Here is a 26261-nt window from a genome sequence, read left to right as displayed (position 1 = left end):
CTTCGATCTTCATGCTCTCGTTTAGTAGTTGTTGGAAACTACACTGCATTAGGCCTACAAATTGGGTATGGGGTGTAGAGAGATGGTGTGTTCCACGCCAAGGTGTTCTCCAGGTTGCCTTTCCTGAGCTTCAATCTTCCGGCTCTCGTTTAGTAGTTGTTGGAAACTACGCTGCATTAGGCCTACAAATTGGGTATGGGGTGTAGAGAGATGGTGTGTTCCACTCCAAGGTGTTCTCCAGGTTGCCTTTCCTGAACTTCTATCTTCAGGCTCTCATTATATTGTGGTTAAACGGAACAACTGCATTTGGCGTACTAGTTGGTTTGGGGCCTACTATCGGTGTCTGCCACTCCTTGCTGTTCTCCTGGTTTCCTGTCCTGAAATTCCATTTTCAGGCTCTCGTTAAGTAGTTGTTAATGTTAGACTGCATTTGGCCTACTAGTTGGGTTGGGGCCTACTATCGGTGTCTGCCACTCCTTGCTGTTCTCCTCCACTGAACAAAGCTGTGCCGCCTGTTTACTACGGTTGCCAATTTTGAACTGCATTTCGACTACTTACTGATTTGGGCCTACTCTCTGTGTCAGCCTCTCATTCCAGTTGTCCTCCACTGCAATGCCCCCTGGTTACTCCTGTGTTACCAATTTTGAAATGCATTTAGCCAACTTTATTCTTTGGGCCTATATCTGTGTTTCCTCCTCATCCTGCCCATTGCCCAGCCAGTGATAGATGAGTCTGCTGGTACATTGACCCATAACGCAAAATTCCCCGTGCACGCTACACAGCAAGATTGTGACCCTGCTGAAAGTCAGGTTCCTCTTCCCGCATACCATACCACCTTACACGGGGACAAAGAGGAAGGTGCAGATGAAAGTGCAGGTTCCTTCATCAGGTGGGGGGAGGAATACTAGTTGGCGACGTCACTGGCACAGGGCCTCTCATAGTACGCAAAAGTGTTGCTGCCGGTGGGAGGCGCCCCCGCCATGCAAACACACCGCTGTACTTTGAGGGGCCCTGTGCCAGTGCCAATGCCAACGAGTGGGCCCCCCCTGCTTGCTCAGGATCATAGCACTTGCAAAGTTGAAATACTTACCTCTCCCTGCTCCACTGCCGTGACGTGGTCCAGATTTACTGGGCCCACTAATTACTTGAACCAGCCCTACCCCCCACAACTTTAGCCAAATGACCCCCAATTTCAAATGCCTTCCAATTATTATAAGGTAAATTACGATTGACAAGCTTCTTTAACAAGAATGGATGTTTTTGCCATTAAAATGGGCAGTGTAGGTGTTTTCCTGGCCTCCACTCACTGCCGACTATGCTCCCCCATTGACTTGCATTGGGTTTCGTGTTTCGGGCGATACCCGACTTTTCGCGATAATCGGCCGATTCCACTCGACTCGACTTCTAAGATAGTCGGGTTTCGCGAAACACGGCTCGACTCTAAAAAGGTCAAGGTCGCTCAACCCTACTCACGAGAAATCGCACAACAAATTTTATGGTGTATTTTCTCCTGTTCCCCTTGTGAAAATTAGAAATGTGATGCTAAAGTAACATTTTTGTGGGAAAAAGTTAAATGTTCATTTTTTCCGTCCACAATCCATCAATTCCTGTGAAGCAACTGAAGTGTTAATAAACTTCTTTAATGTGGTCTTGAGCACCTTGAGGTAAGTAGTTTTTAGAATGGTGTCACTTTTTTATTTTATGGAAAAATGAGAAATTGTTGATCAACTTTTAACCCTTCTAACTTCTTAACAAAAAAATATGTTTCAAAAATTGTGCTGCTGTAAAGTAGACATGTGGACAATGTTATTTATGAATATAACTCTCTGGTTTAAGGGCATAAAAATTAAATATTTGAAAATTGCCAATATCTTCAGAAATAAGCACAAGCTGTATCAAACAAATTTTGTCACTATCATGAAGTACAATATGTCACAAAAACAATCTCAGAATCAGGGGGATCCATTGAAGCATTCCAGAGTTTTTACCTCATAAAGTGACACTGTTCATAATTGTGAAAATTGGCATGGTCACAATGGAGAAAACAGGCTTTGGCGTGAAAGGTTTAACTTAAGATAGACATAAATGTTACGCTATGAAAAACAACTTGGGGTATGGATGGCTGGGATGAGGAAATGAAATACTTTATAATTACTATTATTTTCTATTTCTATTTTTTTAGTGTATAATAAGAAAATTAACCCCTTCAAGACTTGTGGCCGGTGTCCACATAAGATTGTGATTTTCATTATACATAGAAGTGCATCAGTCTACTCTCTGCTTGTGCATTCCTACCTAAATGTCATGGTATTTCGTAAAATGCATTCTTAGTGACGCCATATAGAGGAGTCTGCTGTCTTCACTTATAGAAAATACTTGACAGTAATTGAACAGCAACACCTAGAGTTTTTCCAAAATAGTTGCTCAGTGTTTAACATGGATGTTTTGCCGTCATGGGTTTTAGCATGAAATCCCACCAAGGACAACATCTGCAATGTGTTTGATTGTTTTCCTTATATTTGTGAGGGCTCCTCCAGGTTCTCCAGTTTCCTTCCAAACACTTAATGCATACTGATTGGGAATCTAGAGCCCCAATGGGACATTGATGAGAATCTCAAGCATAGTAATAATATTAATGAAAATTTCCAAGGTGCCAATAAATTTAATATCTTTCTTCTTGTAATAATAGAAACAAGATCAGATAGCTGGTGTCCCCATAAAACAGCTTGCCAGATACCGTATTTTCGGACTATAAGAAGCAATGGACCATAAGACGCACCCCAAATTTTCAGAAAGAAAATATTGAAAAAAATAATGTGTCAAATGGGAGTCTGTCTTACGATCTGAATTCAGCTTCCCGAGGGGGATCGGCACGGGTGGGGTAGTAGTCACAGGGGTTTTTTTGTGGTCCAGGCTGGTGCAGTGGCCTCCAGTGAATCCCATCCCAGGCAGGTGCAGCGGTGGTGCTCTGGGGTTTCCAGTGGTTCCGCTTGTATTTTGCGACAGGTTCAGTGGTGGTGCGGGGGTGCTCTGCCAGCATTTTGCAACAGGTGCTGTGGTGATGCTCTGTGCTGCGGCGGGGCTCTGCCAGCATTTTGTGAAAGCCCCCCAGATCCATTGCTGCATGGTGATGGCCTCTGGGAAAATGGCGCAGGGAACTGCGCATGCTCAGATTGAGATCTCGGCAACAAAATCTCATCCTGAGATCTCGTCTCCCAAGATCTCAGGACAAGATCTCATTGCTGAAATCTCAATCTGCTGTGATGCGGTGGCCTCCCGGAAAATGGCCACTTTTTAAATTTCACCTATCATGGTCCATTTTTATCACACGTTGTTAGGGGTCGAGTTTCCGCTTCTGCACAGGGGGAATCTCGAGCCACCTCCGCTGCGGTCTCCCATTCTTCTCCAGCCGCAGTGGAGTCTGCTCAGCAAGGACGTCGGTCCCAGCGTCTTGCTCATTCTCACTCTGTTCTGAGAGTTACTGCTGCTTCTCCAGTCTCTGCCATTAAAGTCTGTGCTGGTCAGCAGCGAGCGGACTTCTCTGGGACTAAGTCCTTGTCTGCACGTACTGAGCATGCCCAGCGTAAGGTCTCCCGTTGGAGATCGAGGGTCATGTGCTCAGGCTCTGCAGCACAATCCATTGGTCCACTTGGCAGGTCCTGGAAGGGCAAAGGTGCTGTGGCCACTTCCTGTGCTGCTGCTATATAAACTGCGCATGACCGCACGGCCATGCGCTAGTATTGTCTTACAATTGCTAATGTGTGTATGCTGTGAGTGCAAGTCGTCCTTGGATACCCCTACCCTATTGAATCACTGTTCGCGGAAGGTGTATGGCTACTACCTAGCGCCCGACTTATCCTACAGCACTAGTCACACATTATAGCGTCCAGTTGCTGTGACCGCCAGTACGGCGCCGTGCACTTCCTCTGTGCTTTCCTTACCCAAGCCTGGGTGGTTAGTGGCGTTCCTCAGTGCGGCACTGCATGCACTCTTGTGCCTTAATATTGCTCTTCAGTTTCCTTACACACCCAGTTGCGGTGTTGTGCCAGCAAGGGTCTAATCGGACTCCAATCCTAGTTGGGGTTGAGTTCGCTGACTACTTGCTCACGCTTTAGGTGCGGTACCGCGGTCCTGTGCCTTAACAGGATTGCTTCTTTCATGCTGGGTGAGGTTAACCCACGCGTGTATACTTTAGTGTACCACCATATAGTCTGCTAATTGCTAGCAGCAGGTTTTCACCTGCACGGTGGACCCCGGACTGCGAACGCATCTATACCATCTGTCTTGGTGCGTTCCGCCAGTCCTAACACACGTTACATAATAGTAACGCAACCTTGCGTGTACAGTTTTTAAATTTTCAAATTTTCCGATCAGGTGATCCTGACCTGTTCTTTTAAGTTTGTATATGCACACAGGTACTTTCCAGCCCTCATTTTAATAAAGGCATGTTTTAAAACACCGTTCATATAATACACATCTCCTGACATGCTCTTTTAATTTTATTTTTATTTTTTATTTTTATGGCAAACACGCTCAAGAAGTACCAATATCTATCACTACTCCAACAACCTGCCAACCAATAATTCGCATAATTGCGCTATATATACTAATCCTCAATATATACAACAGATGTTGTGTGCATCCATTAGAGGCTATTGAATGTCAAGTTGTGCCCGCTCCACGCGTATGATCTCCAAATAATGGTCTAATGCAACCACTGCCTTCAGATCCAGGTGGTGAACTATCCATCTATCTGATCCCCTCTGCAGGTCACCTAAACAGGCAAAGAAAGGGTTAGTGATCCAGCGCTATGTAAGGATGGGTGCCACAGGGAACTGCAGCCCTGACGAAGAAGGATCGTATCCTTTGAAACGCGTTGGTTAGCATTGTCCCCCTCATGCGCCCGTCCATTCAGCTGTCCATCTAGCAGTGTGAGGTCACATTCTCTTCACGCCCCTTCTACACTCCGCCACTGCTTTGGCGTCGCTTCCGGCCAGGGCACGCGTGAGGCTAGCGGCTCAGCCTAACTCTCTGGGATCAGTGAGGAGGAATCCAACAGGGGAGAACGCTCCTGTACTAACCTCCAGCCTCATAGTCCTGCAGCGTGGGATTGTACATACGCCAACCATTGGGAGTCTGATCGGGAGGCAACCCTAAAGCACCATTACGGACAAATCTAGTAAGTGCATGTATGCAAACTGTCCCTCTATTTCATGTGCAACGTTAGAATACATTACAAGTGACGCCAATTTACCGCTCCCTCAATATCAAAGCAGCATAATCCTCCTTTCCTCAATGCAGCTATACAAATCTCCCTGTGTCCATCTTTACCCTGTATCTATCAATGTATTTTTTCAGCGCAGTTGACAATTTCTATATATATTTTCATGTTTTATCATAAACAGGGCTTTACACAGACCCTGTTGCATCACCAGCAGCTTTGTTCTTAAATCCCCCTTTCCAAGTTGGATCTACAGTATCAGAAACCATGCTGATACCTTCTGATGCTCTTCTCATTCACGCCATCAGATTTCTATTGACAGACATTTTGTCAATCAAAAGCAAAAGGGCAAATAATGAAATATAAAAGTCTTCTTTGCTCCTTTTTGTTTTGGGTAAAACTAAATGAACAATTCAGTAATTTAGTTTATTCCCTGGGCGTAAATTTTCTTTATTTTATATGTTCTTTTAAATTTGAAGTAAAATTGATTAGCGAAGTGAAAAAATAGAAAAAAATACTTAAACGCAATAATCTTATTTTATGTATTTGTAATGTTAAATATTTCCATATTACTTAGATTTTGAAAGAATAAAAACATATTGCTGTGTAATATTCAGTTCTTTACCAGAAGAATGGGGAAATTAATTAATTACTGCTTAAATATAACCTGTCAGATTAAGTCCATTCTAAACTCATGTCTGCAAGGTAGCAAAAAAGGAAGCAGTCAAGAAAAAATCTGATTGCTAAACATAATTTCTGTTCCTCACCATAAAACACGTTGTTGAATAATAATTGACTTTAATTTATGACCTGTCAAATAGAGCACTTGTAGGACTATTTAGCACTAAGCATAGAGAGGGGAAAAAAATTGTTTTGCCCAACTAACTACATATAGTCTATTATATTCTACTGCATCATTCTCAATTTTCCATGTGATCTACTTGTATGAAAAGTACTTGCAGGAAAGCCACTCACAAAAAAATCAACTTAATAGATTTGAAGATGGTAACCATTAGAAACACATTTTAGTATTTTAGTTGAGCGAAAAAGGTAAGTTTCACAATTTTTAGCCCCAACACATTTATTACAATAGAGATAAAAGGGCCAACTACTTTAATTAGCATACTATTGCTTTAAGAGAACTTAAAAGATCCCAACACTGCCATTTTGTAAACAAGCAAAATTTTTTAGAAATCTGACCAGTGTCAATTTTCATACAGTTTGTCTACTTCACATCTGTATCATTTTTCAAACATCATTTTATTTTGTTAGGATGATAGAGGGGTTAAATGTTTAGCAGTAATTTCTCATTTTTTTTTAAACAAATTTTCAAAACATATTTTTAAGGACCTATTCAGATTTCAATGGGCCTTGAGGAGCCTATATTTTGGAAATTCCCCAAAAGTCATATCATTTCAAAAACAGATAAAAGGGCCAACTACTTTAATTAGCATACTATTGCTTTAAGAGAACTTAAAAGATCCCAACACTGCCATTTTGTCACCTAGACACACCTCAAGCATATATAATGTAAGTAAGTCTTGCTCATTTTTTGAACTCAAGATTCCCCACTGATGACATACCTTGTCATCACAGCTGACTGAGCTCTGAGCCCATAAGTCCCAAACAAAGACACCTTTCCAGAAACCACAGGAATAAATTATAAAAAAAAAAATCATGGAGGGCATGAAGGACCCAAAGTAAGATATTGTAAACAAGCAAAACCGTTCAAAATGAAAGGGAGATAGCCCTAAACACTTACAGTGTTTAGCATATTTTCTGCTTCTATAACCATTTAGTAACTAAGCTAATTTTGTCAAATTTTAGAAATCTGACCAGTGTCAATTTATGTGATAATAACTCAGGAATGCCTTGAGTGATCCCACCGATTATAAAAAAAAATTTTCATGACTTAATGGGCTGCATGATAGTTGTAAACTGTGTTTGATATCACTTGCATTTATTTGTGAAAGTATCTGAATTTTGGTGAAAACTTTGAAACAAATTGCTGTTTTCACATTTTCAATCGTTATGCCCTTAACCCCTTAGCGACCGCCGATACGCCTTTTAACGGCGGCCGCTAAGGGTACTTAAACCACAGCGCCGTTAATTAACGGCGCTGTGGAAAAAGTGTATAGCGCCCCCCACAGGCCGATTTTCTCCGGGGTCTCGGCTGCCGAGGGTAGCCGAGACCCCAGAGAACATGATTCGGGGGTTTTTTAACCCTCCCCGCATTTGCGATCGCCGGTAATTAACCGTTTACCGGCGATCGCAAAAAAAAAAAAAAAAAAAAAGCGATCTCTTTTTAATCTCTCTGTCCTCCGATGTGATCGCACATCGGAGGACAGAGAAAAGGGGTCCCAGGTGGCCCCCCAATACTCACCTAGCTCCCCCTATGCTCCTCGTGTCTCCCGGTGGGCGCCGCCATCTTCAAAATGGCGGGCGCATGCGCAGTGCGCCCGCCGGCCGGCACCGGGAGAATCTTTGGGGTCTCGGCTGCCTGGGGTAGCCGAGACCCCAAAGAGCATGATCGGGGGTCGGTTTTAGCGACCCCTGTTTTGCGATCGCCGGTAATTAACTGTTTACCGGCGACTGCAAAAAAAAAAAAAAAAAAAAAGTAAAGTGTAATTCTCTGTCCTCTGATGTGATCGCACATCAGAGGACAGAGAAATAGGGGGATTCGGGGACCCTAGCATACTCACCTAGGTCCCTGGATCCTCTTGCTGCTCCTCCTGGCCGCCGGCAGAAGAACATGGCGGACGCATGCCCAGTGCGCCCGCCATCTGTCTCCATCTGCCGGCCGGCAGGAGAACAGCGGTTAGGGCTAAAATTAGGGTTAGGGTTAGGGGTAGGGTTAGGGGTAGGGTTAGGGGTAGGGTTAGGGGTAGGGGTAGGGTTAGGGGTAGGGTTAGGGTTAGGGGTAGGCTTAGGGTTAGGGTAGGGTTAGGGTTAGGGCTAGGGTTAGATTAGGGGTAGGGTTAGGGGTAGGGTTAGGGGTAGGGTTAGGGGTAGGGTTAGGGTAGGGGTAGGGTTAGGGCTAGGGTTAGGTTAGGGGTAGGGTTACGGCTAGGGTTAGGTTAGGGGTAGGGTTAGGTTAGGGTTAGGGGTAGGGTTACGGCTAGGGTTAGGTTAGGGGTAGGGTTAGGTTAGGGTTAGGGGTAGGGTTAGGTTAGGGGTAGGGTTAGGGTTAGGGGTAGGGTTAGGTTAGGGGTAGGGTTAGGTTAGGGGTAGGGGTAGGGCTAGGGTTAGGGGTAGGGTTAGGGCTAGGGTTGGGGCTAAATTTAGGGTTAGGGTTGGGGCTAAATTTAGGGTTAGGGTTGGGGCTAAATTTAGGGTTAGGCTTCTTTCACACTTACGTCGGTACGGGGCCGTCGCAATGCGTCGGCCCGACATACCGACGCACGTTGTGAAAATTGTGCACAACGTGGGCAGCAGCTGTAGTTTTTCAACGCATCCGCTGCCCAATCTATGTCCTGGGGAGGAGGGGGCGGAGTTACGGCCACGCATGCGCGGTCAGAAATGGCGGATGCGACGTACAAAAAAACGTTTCATTGAACTTTTTTTGTGCCGACGCTCCGCCAAAACACAACTGATCCAGTGCACGACGGACGCGACGTGTGGCCATCCGTCACGATCCGTCGGCAATACTATGGGCAAAAAACGCATCTTGCGGGCACATTTGCAGGATCCGTTTCTTGTCCAAAACGACAGATTGCGACGGAATGCCAAACAACGCAAGTGTGAAAGTAGCCTAAGGGCTAGGGTTAGGGTTGGGGCTAAAGTTAGGGCTAGGGTTGGGGCTAAAGTTAGGGTTAGAGCTGGGATTAGGTTTAGGGTTTGGATTAGGGTTGGTATTAGGGTTAGGGTTGGCATTAGGGTTACGCTTGGGATTAGGGTTAGGTTTGGGATTAGGGTTAAGGTTAGGGTTGTGATTAGGGGTGTATTGGGATTAGGGTTAGGTTTGAGGTTAGGGTTGAGATTAGGATTAGGGGTGTGTTGGATTTAGGGTTTTGATTAGGGTTATGGTTAGGGTTGACATTAGGGTTGTTTTGGGGTAAGGGTTGTGATTATGGTTAGGGTTAGTGATTAGGATTATGGATCAGGTTGGGATTAGGGTTAGGGGTTGGAGCTAGAATTGGGGAGTTTCCACTGTTTAGGTACATCAGGGGGTCTCCAAACACGACAGCCAATTTTGCGCTCAAAAAGTCAAATGGTGCTCCCTCCCTTCTGAGCTCTGCCGTGCGCCCAAACAGTGGGTTACCCCCACATATGGGGCATCAGCGTACTCGGGATAAATTGGACAACAACTTCTGGGGTCCAATTTCTCTTGTTACCCTTGTGAAAATAAAAACTTGGGGGCTACAAAATCTTTTTTGTGAAAAAAAAAAATATTTTTTATTTTCACGACTCTGCATTCTAAACTTCTGTGAAGCACTTGGGCATTCAAAGTTCTCACCACACATCTAGATAAGTTCCTTGGGGGGTCTAGTTTCCAAAATGGGGTCACTTGTGGGGGGTTACTACAGTTTAGGTACATCAGGGGCTCTGCAATCGCAACATAATGCCCACAGACCATTCTATCAAAGTCTGCATTCCAAAAAGGCGCTCCTTCCCTTCCGAGCTCTGCCGTGCGCCCAAACAGTGGTTTACCACCACATATGGCGCATCAGCGTACTCGGGATAAATTGGACAACAACTATTGCGGTCCAATTTCTCCTGTTACCCTTGTGAAAATAAAAACTTGGGGGCTACAATATCTTTATTGTGGAAAAAAAAATATTTTTTATTTTCACGACTCTGCATTCTAAACTTCTGTGAAGCACTTGGGCATTCAAAGTTCTCACCACACATCTAGATAAGTTCCTTGGGGGGTCTAGTTTCCAAAATGGGGTCACTTGTGGAGGGTTTCTACTGGTTAGGTACATCAGGGGCTCTGCAAACGCAACATAATACCCGCAGACCATTCTATCAAAGTCTGCATTCCAAAACGGCGCTCCTTCCTTCCGAGCTCTGCCGTGCGCCCAAACAGTGGTTTACCCCCACATATGGGGTACCAGCATACTCAGGACAAATTGGACAACAACTTTTGGGGTCCAGTTTCTCTTGTTACCCTTGTGAAAATAAAAATTTGGTGGCTAAAAAATCTTTTTTGTGGAAAAAAAAAATATTTTTTATTTTCACGGCTCTGCATTATAAACTTCTGTGAAGCACTTGGGCATTCAAGGTTCTCACCAGACATCTAGATAAGTTCCATGGGGGGTCTAGTTTCCAAAATGGGGTCACTTGTGGGGGATTTCTACTGTTTAGGCACATCAGGGGCTCTCCAAACGCGACATGGCGTCCGATCTCAATTCCAGCCAATTCTACATTGAAAAAGTAAAACGGCACTCTTTCTCTTCCAAGCTCTGCGGTGCGCCCAAACAGTGGTTTACCCCCACATATTGGGTATCGACGTACTCAGGAGAAATTGCACAACAACTTTTGTGGTCTAATTTCTCCTGTTACCCTTGTGAAAATAAGAATTTGTGGGCGAAAAGATCATTTTTGTGTAAACAAAAGCGATTTTTTATTTTCACAGCTCTACGTTATAAACTTCTGTGAAGCACTTGGGGGTTCAAAGTGCTCACCACACATCTAGATAAGTTCCTTAAGGGGTCTAGTTTCCAAAATGGTGTCACTTGTGGGGAGTTTCCACTGTTTAGGTACATCAGGGGCTCTCTAAATGTGACATGGTGTCCGATCTCAATTCCAGCCAATTCTGCATTGAAAAAGTCAAACGGCACTCCTTCACTTCTAAGTTCTGCGGTGCGCCCTAACAGTGGTTTACCCCCACATATGGAGTATTGGCGTATTCAGGAGAAATTGCATAACAAAATTTATGGTTACATTTCTGTTTTTACACTTGTGAAAATAAAAAAAATGGTTCTGAATTAAGATGTTTGCAAAAAAAAGTTAAATGTTCATTTTTTCCTTCCACATTGTTTCAGTTCCTGTGAAGCACGTAAAGGGTTAATAAACTTCTTGAATGTGGTTTTGAGAACCTTGAGGGGTGTAGTTTTTAGAATGGTGTCACACTTCATTATTTTCTATCATATAGACCCCTCAAAATGACTTCAAATGTGATGTGGTCCCTAAAAAAAAATGGTGTTGTAAAAATGAGAAATTGCTGGTCAACTTTTAACCCTTTATAACTCCCTAACAAAAAAAAAATTTGTTTCCAAAATTGTGCTGATGTAAAGTAGACATGTGGGAAATGTTATTTATTAACTATTTTTTATGACATATCTCTCTGATTTAAGGGCATAAAAATACAAAGTTTGAAAATTGCAAAATTTTAAAAATTTTCGCCATATTTCCGTTTTTTTCATAAATAATCGCAAGTAATATCGAAGAAATGTTACCACTAACATGAAGTACAATATTTCACGAAAAAACAATCTCAGAATCAGCGGGATCCGTTGAAGCGTTCCAGAGTTATAACCTCATAAAGTGACAGTGGTCAGAATTGCAAAAATTGGCCTGGTCATTAAGTACCAAATTGGCTCTGTCACTAAGGGGTTAAACCGGTTAGTCATGCTGTACAAAAAAAAATAATAAATAACATTTCCCACACAGTTTGTCTACTTCACATCTGTATCATTTTTCAAACATCATTTTATTTTGTTAGGATGATAGAGGGGTTAAATGTTTAGCAGTAATTTCTCATTTTTTTTTTACAAATTTTCAAAACATATTTTTAAGGACCTATTCAGATTTCAATGGGCTTTGAGGAGCCTATATTTTGGAAATTCCCCAAAAGTCATATCATTTCAAAAACCACACCCCTCAAATACTTCAAAACTGTTCTCAGGAATTTTTTTAAGCCTTCATATGTTTAAAGGAATTAATGCAAAGTGAAATGAAAGAAAAAAATTTAATTTTTCCTCGAAAATGTTGTTTTAGCCTAATTTTTTTCACTTTTACAAGTTACGAGTGCAACAAACCCACCATGTAGTCAGAAAATTCAGTTTGGACAATCGACAGGGCTCAGAACAGAAGGAGTAATATTTGAATTTTGGAACATAAGTTTGGCTGAAACAGATGGTAAGCACTATGTTGAATTTGCAGGACCCCTAAAGTGCCTAAACAGCAGACACCCACCACAAGTGACCCCATTTTGGAAACTAGACCCCTCAAGGATTTTAACCAGGGGAATAGTGAGCATTTTGAACTCACAGGTACCACACAGAATTTGATATTATTAGGTTGTCATATTGAATATGTTGTCATATCTTTGACTTTTTTTGTAACTTTTGAAAAAACCCTAACCTCAAGCCTATCTCTAGCCCTAAGCCTAACCTTAAGCCTAAGTCTAATCCTAAACCTAACCTTAAGCCTAACCCTAATTCTAGTCCTAACCCTAACAGCATAGAATGAAAGAAATAAAAGTTGTAAAATAAAAAAAAATAAAAATTTTAATCTGACTAGGGGATGACACAGAGGGGTGATCAAAGGTGTGCACAGTGAGACACAGCTCAAGTGCTGTCCTATTTACTAATTATTGTGCTTTTTGATCACTGTGATAGGGTCTATCACAGTGATCAAAAGTCAGCAACCAATAGGAAGAATCTCTGTTGTTGCCATGTGCAGGCAGCAGGAAATGGTGGTTGCAAAGCCCATGTGCCCGCCATTTTGTTTCAAGAAGAGGATGGCTACCCACAGTATTTCCGCAGTGTCCAATCACTGAAGAATAGTGCATGCAGGTAACACTTACTCCCTAAAGGTCATTGCCATTGAAAAACTATTTAAATTGCACAGAGGGGGAGATTTTAGACACAAAATACTTAATCGTGAGTCTTTCTGGATCTTCAAAGAGCAAATCAGGACACCCCTAGGTTTAAATAAGTGGTTGGATTTAATACTACAATATGACAGATTTTTTATATGATATCTACATTGCAAGACTTATTTTCACTTTATTATTGCGTTAGTTAGAATTAATTACTACATTTCTAATAGGTTTTCTTATTGTTTTTATTATCACAGCTTTTGTTACATCAAGATATATCATCATGATCAGTAACTGTATTTTGCAATGCAGATTTTAGTGAGTTTTTTTCTCCCTCCTGTGGTATCACTTTGTGCTGTCTTTACAAGGGTTAATGATTGCACCTCTTACTTCTTTGTTGATCTGTATATAACTATCACGATGAGGGACCGTATTCATACCATGAGTAAGACCTAACTGGTCGAAATGCGTTGGTAGATTACCAGGGACCTCACAAGCTGCGCAAGCCTGAGACTATGCTTTTATAAATGTTCTGAATAAAAGTGAAGTTTTAATCATATAAATATCTGCACTGGAGACAACTTTTTTTTCTCTGCCTGCATGAAGAGGAAGGGGGCAAGGGATGGCATCACTGGTACCAAGGTACCATGAGCAGCTTGGGGACATAATTTTTCTCTCTGCTGACATAATTTAACATGATTTTTATACTGGATGTTACCTTTTTTATATGATCGCTGTTATTCGTTGAATAGTGACCATCACATGATGGCGGATTGGAAAACACAGCCCTGATTGTGTTCTCCAGGGTTTCAGCTACCCCGGAAGCTGACATCTTGGAGAGTTATGGGCTTTGGGGGTGCTATTACTTTAATCCTGAGCACAATTTTAACATGAATAGCTCAGAGTTTGACCTGGATTTTCACAGCTTCTCATCAGTTCAGTTTGAGGATGTTAGGCGTCGGGATTGTCCCACTGCACAGGGCATATCCTGAGCCTTGCCTGCATCAGTGGTCTCCCATTCAGCTTTCGCTGCTGCGGGTGCTGCTGAGCAAAGACATCAGTCCCAGACTTGTGCTGTTTGTCTGGTTACTGCAGGCTCTTCAGCCAAGTCTATGGTAACCAGCGGTAGGCAGCGACGAAGAGATGCTCTTGAGGCTAAGTCCAGAAATCACCCAAATGAGCATGCTCATGATGTGGCAGCATCTCATTGGCGGTCGGTCGTCAGCTGTCCTGGCGATGTGGCAGCCCCGGATTGGTCCGCGAACAAGGTCTTGTCCAACTGGACATGAACTAAACATACAAAAGGGTCTAAGAGGCGCACGCGGGCGTGCTAGTGTCATTCTCATTACATGTTTGTATGGGACATTGCATCAGTATGGTTTTTATCAGCATCTGCTCAGGCTCGGCAGTAAGCCGTTAGAATTCCGGTTCTCCGGAGAGGAGTTTGTCTGTATGAATTCAGGGCTGGCATCAAGCCATTAGAATTACGGTACCTCCAGAGATGAGTTAGTTGAGTGCTTTTGCTGACTGTGTGACCACTGTTTGCTTCTTACCCCCTGAACAGGCTTCGTTCCCCTGTGAGGTTAACAGGGATCATATGTAGCATCATTTCTATCCTGTTGCTGTGTGTGAGTGGCACAGCTCTATAGCAAAACATCCATTCCGTTACTGTGTGTGAGTAACACAACTCTATAGCAGAACATCTATTTCATTACTGTGTGCGAGTAACACAGCTCTATAGCAGAGCATCTATTCTGTTACTGTGTGAGAGTGACACAGCTCTAATGCAGAGCATCTATTCCTTTTCTGTGTGCGAGTGATATCACTTCATGTGCTTTTCACTGAGTGGTGTTTACCTCAGTGTGTGCAAGCAATCGCTTGCTGTGTGTTTAGTTCACACTAGCTGCAGTTTATCATCTTTGCACGGTGGACCCTGGGTTGCGATTGCACTTCTTTATTAAACTTATTTAGTGCAATCTGCCAATCCTGACAGAGGAGATTTCCATTTACTTAGCTGTAAAGGGAAACTGTCACACTAAACATGTAGTTCAATCTGCAGATATCATGTTTTAGAGCAAAATAAGCCAAATGTACTGATATATAGTGTAGTTAGAAAAGTTTCAGGTAGCTGGTGTGGCCTCAATTTTCTTTGAGCTGGATATTACATTTAACAAGCTTCCTACTGCTGGGTTTCCCTTTTTCAGGGTCTCAGCCCTTCTTAGCCCTTACTCACACTTTTCTCATTAGGCATATGGTAAGGTTTTAATGTTAAAGGTTAGGACCATGGTGAATCGGGGCACCGTGACACGGTGGGATTGTTATTAAAATTATGTTAACCAAGTACCATAAATTATTTTAATGCATTTTTGCTATTTAATTATTAACTGCATAGTAGATGCTCATTTTGTTTTTTGTCTTGGGTTTTGTCTGTTTAGTGACCAGTGTGAACATGAGGCTACATGCTGCATGCACACCAACTTATATTCCAGTTCATTGCTTTTGGCTTCGTATAATTTATCTTCCTGCAAATTGAATTTCTTGGGTGGAATCCAAACTATAGCCCCAGGTAAATAGGGCACCAAGTTGCATTAACTCACATCATTCAAACACAAATGTAACGCCAGAAGTAAGGAAAACAAAATTACCTTTTCCCCATGATACATCACAAACTATAGTCAAATCATCTCCATCAGCAACTAATACATATTGATTCTTTATGTAGACGACACTTTAAAACAATTGTTGGATATACAGTTGTGGCCAAAAGTATTGACACCCCTGCAATTCTGTCAGATAATAGTTTCTTCCTAAAAATGATTGCAAACACAAATTCTTTGGTATTATTATCTTCATTTAACTTGTCTTAAATGAAAAAACACAAAAGAGAATGAAGCAAAAAGCAAAACATTAATCATTTAACACAAAACTCCAAAAATGGGCCAGAAAAAAGTATTGGCACCCTTAGCCTAATACTTGGTTGCACAACCTTTAGCTAAAATAACTGAAAAACTGCTTCCAGTAACCATCAATGAGTTTCTTACAATGCTCTGCTGGAATTTTAGACCATTCTTCTTTGGCAAACTGCTCCAGGTCCCTGATATTTGAAGGGTGCCTTCTCTAAACTGCCATTTTTAGATCTCTCCACAGGTGTTCTATGGGATTCAGGTCTGGACTCATTGCTGGCCACCTTAGAAGTCTCCAGTGCTTTCTCTCAAACCATTTTCTGGTGCTTTTTGAAGTGTGTTTTGGGTCATTGTCCTGCTGGAAGACCCATGACCTCTGAGGGAGACCCAGCTTTCTCACACTGGGCACTACATTATGCTGCAAAATTTGTTGGTAGTCTTCAGACTTCATAATGCCATGCACACAGTCAAGCAGTACGGTGCCAGAGGCAGCAAAGCAACCCCAAAACATCAGGGAACCTCCGCCATGTTTGACTGTAAGGACCGTGTTCTTTTCTTTGAATGCCTCTTTTTTTCTCCTGTAAACTCTATGTTGATGCCGCTGCCCAAAAAGCTCTACTTTTGTCTCATCTGACCAGAGAACATTCTTCCAAAACGTTTTAGGCTTTTTCAGGTAAGTTTTGGCAAACTCCAGCCTGGCTTTTTTATGTCTCGGGGTAAGGAGTGGGGTCTTCCTTGGTCTCCTAACATACAGTCCCTTTTCATTCACACACCAACGGAAAGTACGGGTTAACACTGTTCTACCCTCGGACTGTAGGGCAGCTTGAATTTGTTTGGATGTTAGTCGAGGTTCTTTATCCAACATCCGCCCAATCTTGCGTTGAAATCTCTTGTCAATTTTTCTTTTCCGTCCACATCTAGGGAGGTTAGCCACAGTGCCATGGACTTTAAACTTCTTGACACTGCGCACGGTAGACACAGGAACATTCAGGTCTTTGGAGATGGACTTATAGCCTTGAGATTGCTCATGCTTCCTTCCTCACAATTTGGTTTCTCAAGTCCTCAGACAGTTCTTTGGTCTTCTTTCTTTTCTTCATGCTCAATGTGGTACACACAAAGAACACAAGACAGAGGTTGAGTCAACTTTAATCCATGTCAACTGGCTGCAAGTGTGATTTAGTTATTGTCAACACCTGTTAGGTGCCATAGGTAAGTTACAGGTGCTGCTAATTACACAAATTAGAGAAGCATCACATGATTTTCCGAACAGTGCCAATACTTTTGTCCACCCCCTTTTTTATGTTTGGTGTGGAATTATTTCCAATTTGGCTTTAAGACAATTATTTTTGCGTTTTTTCATTTAAGACAAATTAAATGAAGATTATAATATCAAAGAATTTGTGTTTGCAATCATTTTCAGGAAGAAACTGAGTATTATCTGAGCGAATTGCAGGGGTGTCAAGACTTTTGGTCACAACTGTAGGTTGCAAGAATTTTATGGCTCGAAGAGTCACAACTATTGACTGCCTGTTTTTTTCCAGACACTATACAAATTACATCTCTCTACTAGAAACTGACTTTCTTCCAAAGGAACTAGTGTTTTTATCAACATCATACAAAATATTTAGTTCATGATTTGGTCCTTGCATACTACTATTTTGGATTTAAAATGAAACAAATGAGATGCAATTAAAGTGTAAACTTTCAGGTTTAAAGTGGTTGAACAAAAATATCCCAAAAAACATGTAGAAATTGCAACCATTTTTCTACACAGGCTCCTCATTTCAGGGGTCAAAAGTAATTGGATAAATGCATTTTATCATAAATAAAATGCTCATTTTTAATACTTTGTAGAAAATCCTTTGAAGGCAAAGACTGCCTGGAGTCTGGAAGCCATCGATGTCTCCAAACGCAGGGTTTCTTCCTTTGTGATTTTTTTTCATTGAACAAATTCTTTACTATCATGCATTCCAAAAATAAGCTAACAAACCGTGCACTGTGCCTTAGCCCAGTACACACATAATTCTACATGATTTGTACATAGCATAAGAATACAAATCACTAGCTATACATCAAAGTCCTATGCTACTCAAAAAAACTCAAGCTGAAAGAAAAAGCATGTCAAACAGTACCATAATAAAGGAAGGGGAGTTGATCGTGGGGATAGGGAGGGGGCAATCACAGGCCTAAAGCTTTATTGAAAGACAAGACACATAAGAGGACAGGGTGAGGAAAATGGGTTTAGTCCTCGTCCTCCGGACGGTCGACAATGGAATAGTCTCTGAGCAGGCTGTGGATCAGCCTGTGACAGTTCTAGATGGACTTCCTCTTGCTCCTCAAGATGAGCCAGTTCCTGGTGACCGAAATAGCATTCTTAAAGCAGCTCATTAGGCGCCAAGCCTCTTGAATGGCTCCAATGGTATGAACCCCAGGGAAGAGTCTGTAAAGCATAGAAAGGTGCGATAAGCTTGCTCTGGGGACAGAGTTCCTCTAGTCATCCTCAAGGGCAGTCAACAGGCGCTCTGCAAACTGGCAGTCCCAAAAAGTGTGCAAAAGCCCATGAAGGCCTACCTTGGGCAGTACCGGGTCTTACAGAGGTTCCGGGCACGCATAAATGACTGGACAGGCAGCCCACCCTGAATCGTCATCCATGACAATTCCTTGTGCCCGTTGGTCAGCCTATCAGATGACACATTTGTCCACATGGTATCCAGCATGTCTTGGTGAAGTCCTGGGATGTTCTCAACATCATCCTTAGCTCTGATCAGCTTGTGGATAGCTGGATAGCTTTGGCTTCCACGAGTTGGGCTTGAGTCCCTCCAGTTGGTGTTCCCGCACAAACAGAACAACGTCACCGTAGAACAAAGGTGTTGTCCAGTTGCAGGGGAAGGAGCTGTCCCACTTATCCAGGCTGAGTCGTCTCCAAAGAGGAAGCAGGAAGAAGTGAGGCATGAACCTGCCCACATAGCCTCTCTTGACTTGTTGAGTCAGGCGAACACAATCTCACACGAAGGAGGATAGCAGGAGGGTGGGGATGTCTTGAATGCCCTTCCCACCCTTTGTGAGGCTTTTTGTACATGATGACATGCCATACTCTGTGCATCTTGGATCCCCAGACAAAGTGAAACACTGTCCTGGTAATTGCCCTGCACACGGTGATATGGGGGGTCAGGCCTGGGCCATGTACTGCTGCAAGCACCTTACCCTCACAAGTGAGTCATCTGAGGTTCCAGAGGCTGAAATGTTGATTAACCTTAGCCAAGTATTCTTGCCAAGACTTGAGGGCTGCTCCTTCCTCCCGAACCAGACTGCAAGAACTTTGATGACATCTGACTAAATTTTGAAGCGGAAGGTGGCGGAGGAGGCCAATTGCCAATCCCTGAACAACATGGTTTCTGACTTCCCGCAGTTGACTTTGGCCCCTGAAGCTTGACTGAACATCTCACACATCTGGACGAGGGTGACAACAGAGCCACGGTCAGAACAGAAATTGGTGACGTCATCCATGTAGAGCAAGCACTTGAACTCGTATCATCCTGTACCTGGTGCGGTGATCCCTCTGATCTCTCCATTCTGCCGGAGAGCATCTGTGAGTTCTATGACAAATAAAAAGAAGAGGTGATAGAGGGCAGCCTTGTCTGACAACAGAGAGAACAGGAAAGGGGTCAGTCTTCCTGCCGTTCACTAACACCGAGTTATGGATATCAAAATACATGAAATGGACACACGATCAAAACATACTACCCAAACCAACCTGATGCAGTGCTCTGCCAATGAACTCATGGGAGACCCGGTCAAAGGCCTTTTCTTGATGCAAGGGGACCATGGTCTCGGGTGCACAGTGGACCTTGATGTACTCGACCGTGTCCCACACAAAAGCAAAGCTGTCTGCAATGCAACGTCCAGGGATTCTGCAGGTCTGGTCTGTGTGGATGATCCATCCGATGACTGTCTTCCGTCATGTCACCATCATCTTGGCCAGGATCTTGTAGTCCAAATTGAGCAGAGTGATTTGACGTCAATTCTGCAGGTCGCACTTCTCTTTTTTCCAATTGTACAGGATTGTGACCATTCCTTCCCTCAATGACAGAGGCATTCTACCCTCCACCACCATCTCCTCATACAGGTCCAACAGGTCTGAGCAGATGAGGCCTCACAGCACTACAAGAGAATTGGTTGGATACAGCAGCCCCAAAGGTAATTATAAATGTGGCCACTGCAATTTTTGTTCCTTCCACACAACAGGTAACAGGTTACATCTTGGTGCGATTTTCCATCAGGTACGACAATTTATCTCATGTAGAACCACACACGTAGTTTACGCCATTTTTTGCCCATGAGGTTTTTTCTACATTGGTAAAACCATTCGCCCGCTTTTCGTGAGAGTAAGGGAGCATTTTAATTCAATCCGGACAGGAAAAGGAGCTCCACGGCTCATTGAGCACGTTAGGAAAGCTCATGCAGGCAACACTAACGTCCTGCTTTTTGCGGGAATAGAACAGGTTAAAGGGACTCTGTCACCCCCTCCAGTCGTTAGAAACTAAGAGCCACCTTGTGCAGCAGTAATGCTGCTTTCTGACAAGGTGGCTCTTTTAGTTATTGGTGCAGTCAAAGCAGAAATAAAGCGTTTTATAATTTCGCAAAAATACCTGTCTTCAGTCAAGGAGGCAGGTCTTAACCCCCCTGCTGCACACGCCACATTTCCGTCACTCAAGGCTTCTTCGGCCCGGGCGCCGCCCTCTCCGTGCTGTTTTCAAATCAAATCCGGCGCCTGCGCTGTTTTGTTCTGCATCTGAGGTCAGACAGGCAGCGTCAGAATGCAGCATTACTGCTGCACAAGGTGGCTCTTTTAGTTTCTAACGGCTGGAGGGGGTGACAGAGTCCCTTTAAATTACCTCGACGGGGTGGGGATCTTCACAGGTTGCTTCTTAGGAGAGAAAGAAAATGGATTCTCCGTACAAAGGCAATGGGTCCTTTGGGTTTAAGCGAAAAAATTGATATGGCAGTTTTTTTATGAATAATTTCCTTTGCATTTTTTACCTGTTGTGAATTCTTTTCATTAACTATGTGTGTTCATTGTTATTGCTCTAAGTTTGATTATTGTCAATTGTTTTTAATTTGTTTCTATTTTATTGGGTGTTTTATCACATGTTGGCAGGTGGGTTTTTGTATTGATGATGTCAGGAGATGGGCGGTCCCTTGGATTATGGCAGTTTAAGGGTGCCTGCCCACTTCCTTTCACTATCAGGACCCGTTGAAGCGCAGCCGCGCGAAACGGCCATTGTCCTCCTCAATCCACGTTCTCCCTAGTTGTTTCCCTGCATATGCCACAATAAACCACTGTTGAAAAAAGGATCGGCGAGTGCACCATCATTTTTTTCTTTTTTGTGTGAGATTCTGTTTTTAGCTTTTATCCTAAGCTATCTAACTAGGTTTGTTAAAGGGTTGACATTGACTTTAAGGATTCCTACTTCCTATAGGGGGCACTAGAGTTTTAGTCCTCTTCCTCTCTGAATAAATAATTAGCGTCTTAAGCATGTGAAATTATGCAAATTGTCTCTTCAGAGAGGAAGAGAGCTAGAACGCTAGTGCCACCTATTGGAAGGTAGCAATCCTACAAGTCAATGTTGACCCTTTAATGAGCTTTGTCACATGACTTAGCATAATAGCCAAATCAGAATCTCAATTTGCAGACACTGTGTTTCGGGGTACTGCCCCTTGTCAGTGCGAAGTGGAGATCTGGTTTGGCTGTGTGAGAGGCGTCAGACCGTTATCCAAAAAGTATCATTTCTCCTTGCGGAGGTCCACATGCTAAGCATGCCAAGATGAGGAGACTTAAAGCCGCAATGCTCTTCTGGGTAATATGCTAATTATGCAAATTGTCTCTTCAGACAGGAAGAGAGCTAGAACTCTAGTGCCACCTATTGGAAGGTAGCAATCCTACAAGTCAATGTTGACCCTTTAACAAGATTGTCACATGACTTAGGATAATAGCCAAACCAGAATCTCAATTTGCAGACTCAATTCCACTCATCTCCTGTAATAAAAAAGAAATAAAAAACAACAATATCCCTCACTTATCCATCATTCTGTCCAATGTTGTAATCCATGTCTATGGTATAAACAGTTTTCGGTGGAATGGACGTTAGGTAATTTAAACTGTTATTTTTTTTATTATTTATTTACAGCTCAGGCGCTGGCTATTGAATACTCCCATCAGCCACTCCTGCTCTCACTGTTATTAGCAGAGCACGTGTTGGCTGATAGGAGCAATAGTCCCATCAGTTGACGCCAGTGACTGGAGGTATAAAGATCACAACTGTGTGAGAACCACGACTGTCTGACTGGCCGTGATGATGTGATGATTTTACTGCCGATCAGAAGCAGTGTTTGCCTCAGTGTCATGCACATGGCAAACACTGGATGTACGAGCCCCCCAGTCAAGTGAATGAGGTCCAGGTTTGGGTTTGGTTCCCGATACTGTTCTGGTACCCGAACCCGAACTTTTTGTAACTGATTGGTAGAACCCACTGGACCCAAACATCCAGGTGTCCGCCCATCTCTACTAAGGAGGAAGATAAAAAAGTCATAAACATGATTATGGTTATTGTGTGTTGACTTTCTAAAGGGCTAGGATCTGCTGCTGTGGCTATATCCTAGTACCACTGCATGGACAAATAGAGACGGTGGATCATCTGCCTTTTAAAACTTGACACTTGCCTTGGCTTTCCTGCAAGATTTGGGGAGTTGTTCCAAGTATTAAGCCATGTTCACAGGCTCAGTATTTGGTCAGTATTTTACATCAGTATTTTTAAACCAAAACCAGGAGAGGATCAATCAGAGGAAAATTATAATAGATACACGTCATGACTCACCACATCGGTATTTTTCACCAGCTCCTGATTTTGGTTTACAAATACTTATGTAAAATACTGACCAAATACTGAATGTGTTAAAGTGGTCTTACTGTGAGTTATTTTACTTAGAGGACCAGTGGATGCTCCCGGATCTGTAAATTTTGTTGTTGCCATATTACATTCATTAAAGTTTGTGTGAATGTCCTGTTGAATATTCTCCAGATGACACAATAAAGTTTCTTTGATTGTTTACGGGTCAACCATCGCTACATGCTCTCTGTCAAACACCTCATCAAATAGTAGACAAGTCTTTGCGGTGCTGACTACACACATGTAAGTAATGCTCTGTGACAGTGCCCATGTTTCTTACCATCTGTTTATAAATTACACATCCAATCTACCTTATGAAGTCTCCATTGAAGAGTATTAAATTAAAAGTGTCACCAGTAGTGACTGCAGATTTTTCATGTTAGACCGTACAATCGCTTTAACTAATGACTTAGACGCAGTTCACATGGACTTAGCTAATGGATCCCTCACTATATAAATAATTTTGGTGAGAAAATAATTGTATCTATCTATTCATACGACACTAATACGAAATACATTTTTAGAAACTACAATGGCATTCATTTGGAGTTTATTGTTGGTACTGTTGATATAATAACTATTACAAGAACTATTATTTATTACAAGATTAGCAATTTTCTTAAATTAGATGACCTCAAACTTATATTTTGTTTAAATTTAAAAAATGTTTATTTTGATATTTATATGTCACAGTTTAATTTTTAATAGTACTTTTTCCTAAGCATTATTATCTTTTTTTATTCTATAATATTAATGTTAATTAATATTTATTGTTGGTTTCTTTAGAATTTTTCAAATCCCTAATGGAGAATGCAGAAAAATCTCTTCATGAAATATTTGTAAGGACGTATGGATTGCTTTACACACAGAACTCAGAAATATTCCAAGACTTATTTACTGAACTAAAACTCTACTACACTGGCGGAAATGTCAACCTGGAAGAAATGCTGAATGATTTCTGGGCTCGTCTGCTGGAACGTATGTTTCAGCTGATAAATCCGCAATATCATTTTTCAGAAGACTATCTTGAATGTGTCAGCAAATACATTGATCAACTAAAGCCATTTGGTGAAGTACCTAGAAAGCTGAAAGCTCAAGTTACTAAAGCTTTTGTGGCAGCTCGAACATTTGTTCAGGGGTTAACTTTAGGACGGGAAGTGGCCAACAAAGTCTCCAAGGTAAAAACAAATATATTTATTCTTTTTAGACATTTTTGCATTTCGCTTGTCATATATCTTATAATATACAGTATATGGAAGAAACAAAATATTCTGTTTTGATGCATTTTTTTTATGCAAACATAAGTGAGTTGAAAAAGAATATTACATAAAAAAGAAAAAGTGACAGAACTGATCTCTGATGTAAATACTCTTTACGTTAGCTAGTTAGCATCTCTGATTCCACCTTTAAAGGGGAATTATAATTCTTTTTTCACTTTAATGCATGTTTGGGGTGGCTAAATATCATTTTTCAGTTGAGTTTTATTAAAGTGTTTGCACCATTTGCCTTTTATAGGCTCTGTTTTCCAGTACCTTTAACTTTGATGTGGTTTGTTGAAATAAATCAGATGAAAATAGAAAAAAAAATTGAAGCAAAAATTGTGGTCAGTTCTATACTAATATCCCTTATCTTGGTATATATGCTCCCCTCATCAACATCCTGGTATACATGGACCCAATCCACATCCTGGTATGCATGGTCCCGCTATCCCCATCCTGGTATGCATGGCCCACTCATCCCAATCATGGTATGCATGGCCCGCTCATCCCATCCTAGTATGTATGGTCCCCTTATCCCCATCCTGGTATGCATGGCCCACTTACCTCTATCCTGGTATACATGGCCTCCTCATCCCTATCCTGGTATGCATGGCCTCCTCATCAGTATCCTGGTATGCATAGCCTACTCATCACTATCCTGGTATGCATGGCCCCATCCTGGTATGTATGGCCCCATCATCCCTATCCTGGTATGCATGACCCCCTTATCCCTCTCCTGGTATGTATAGCTCCATCCCCATCCTAGTGTGCATGGCCCACTCATCCCTATGGCTTCTTCAACCCTATCCTGGTATGCATAGCCTCCTCATTCCTATCCTGGTATACATGGTTCCCTCATCCCTAGCCTGGTAGGCATGTTCTCTTTATTCATAGCCTGGTGGGCACAACCCTCTCATCCCTATCCTGGTAGGCATCCTTATCCTGGTCTGCAAGTCCCTCATCTCCTTCCTGGTATGCGTGGCCCCATCCTTATCCTGGTATGGTTGGCCCCTCCCCAGGCTGGCAGGCAGGGCCCTATCAGAAAAACATGAATAATCCATGAACCATTATACTTACCTTCCTAGGCTCCATCGCATCTTCATGTTCAAAAGCCAGCAGCTGATTTATGCTTGTAAGCAGCACATACAGTAGCAGTGATGTTATGTGCTGCTTGCAAGCCAAGTACAGCTGCTGGAATACTCACTGCTCCCCACACTGGGACTATGTGCATGGAAAGCAGTGAATATTCATTGCTCTTTAATAGTGGGCGGCTTCCCATATCCATCTGCTTCCTGCAGCTGCTGGGCTATCACGTGTGCCCACTACTAAAGGGAATGAATATTCACTGCATTCCACTCCTATAGGATCCGTTTTTTTATGGATCTGTCGAAGCAGCTGCCGGAGGAATATAAGGGAACAGAATTCTGGAGAGGGAGAGAGAGATTCCCTAAATGGAAAAATAGGTTAAATTTAAGGAATAGAAAATCTTCCTGTCATGCTCAGTTTCAAAAAACAGAATCCGTCGTTGGATTCCGTCTTTTGACGGACAGCGGCGGATCCTGCGCCTATAGGCTTCCATTATAGCCAATGACGGACGGCACAGGATCCATCGCTGTCTGACTTTTCGATGTACGCAGAAAACTTTACTTTGTCCGTTGTCTCCAGCCGATGGACAAAGACCTTATGACAGATCCGTCAAACGACGAATGAAATGGAAGGCCATCCGTCACAATCCGTCGCTAATACAAGTCTATGAGAAAAAAACAGATCAAGCAGCAACATTTGCTGAATCTGTTTTTTTCTAAAAAAGACGGATTGTGACTGATGGCAAAAAACTGATGTGTGAAAGAGGCCTAATAAGCCAAAGATATCTAAAAGCATTGACTGTGCTCTAAAAAAATTGATCTGGAATATTTGCTATGGAAACAGAACCTACACAGCTAGATTGTACTTGCTTTTGAAACTTATTTGAATAGATTAAGATTAAGAAATTATTTTTTCCATACTTTAGGAGGAAAGATAAAGTTAGAAGAATGAAAAAGGCAATATTTACTTTATTATTATTTACTTATTATATATTTTTTCAACTATATGAATTCAAAAACTATATGAAAAAAATAACTCAAAATAATACTTGAAATAAATCTGTTTATGAGTTATCTA

The 26261-nt window shown here is 42.3% G+C and overlaps 1 protein-coding gene across 2 annotated transcripts in view; it reads left to right on the top strand.

Annotated features, from left to right (window-relative positions):
* Positions 1-26261, top strand: part of GPC6 (glypican 6) — a 1713043-nt gene that overhangs the window by 647775 nt on the left and 1039007 nt on the right. For both annotated transcript variants that reach the window (XM_069758052.1, XM_069758051.1), the window contains exon 3: positions 23626-24017. In XM_069758052.1, the coding sequence (XP_069614153.1) occupies positions 23626-24017 (392 nt within the window). The remainder of the gene's footprint in view (positions 1-23625; positions 24018-26261) is intronic.

Source organism: Ranitomeya imitator, chromosome 3, assembly GCF_032444005.1.
Source record: "Ranitomeya imitator isolate aRanImi1 chromosome 3, aRanImi1.pri, whole genome shotgun sequence".
Lineage (NCBI taxonomy): Eukaryota > Metazoa > Chordata > Amphibia > Anura > Dendrobatidae > Ranitomeya > Ranitomeya imitator.
This window is presented reverse-complemented; position numbering and strand designations above follow the sequence as displayed.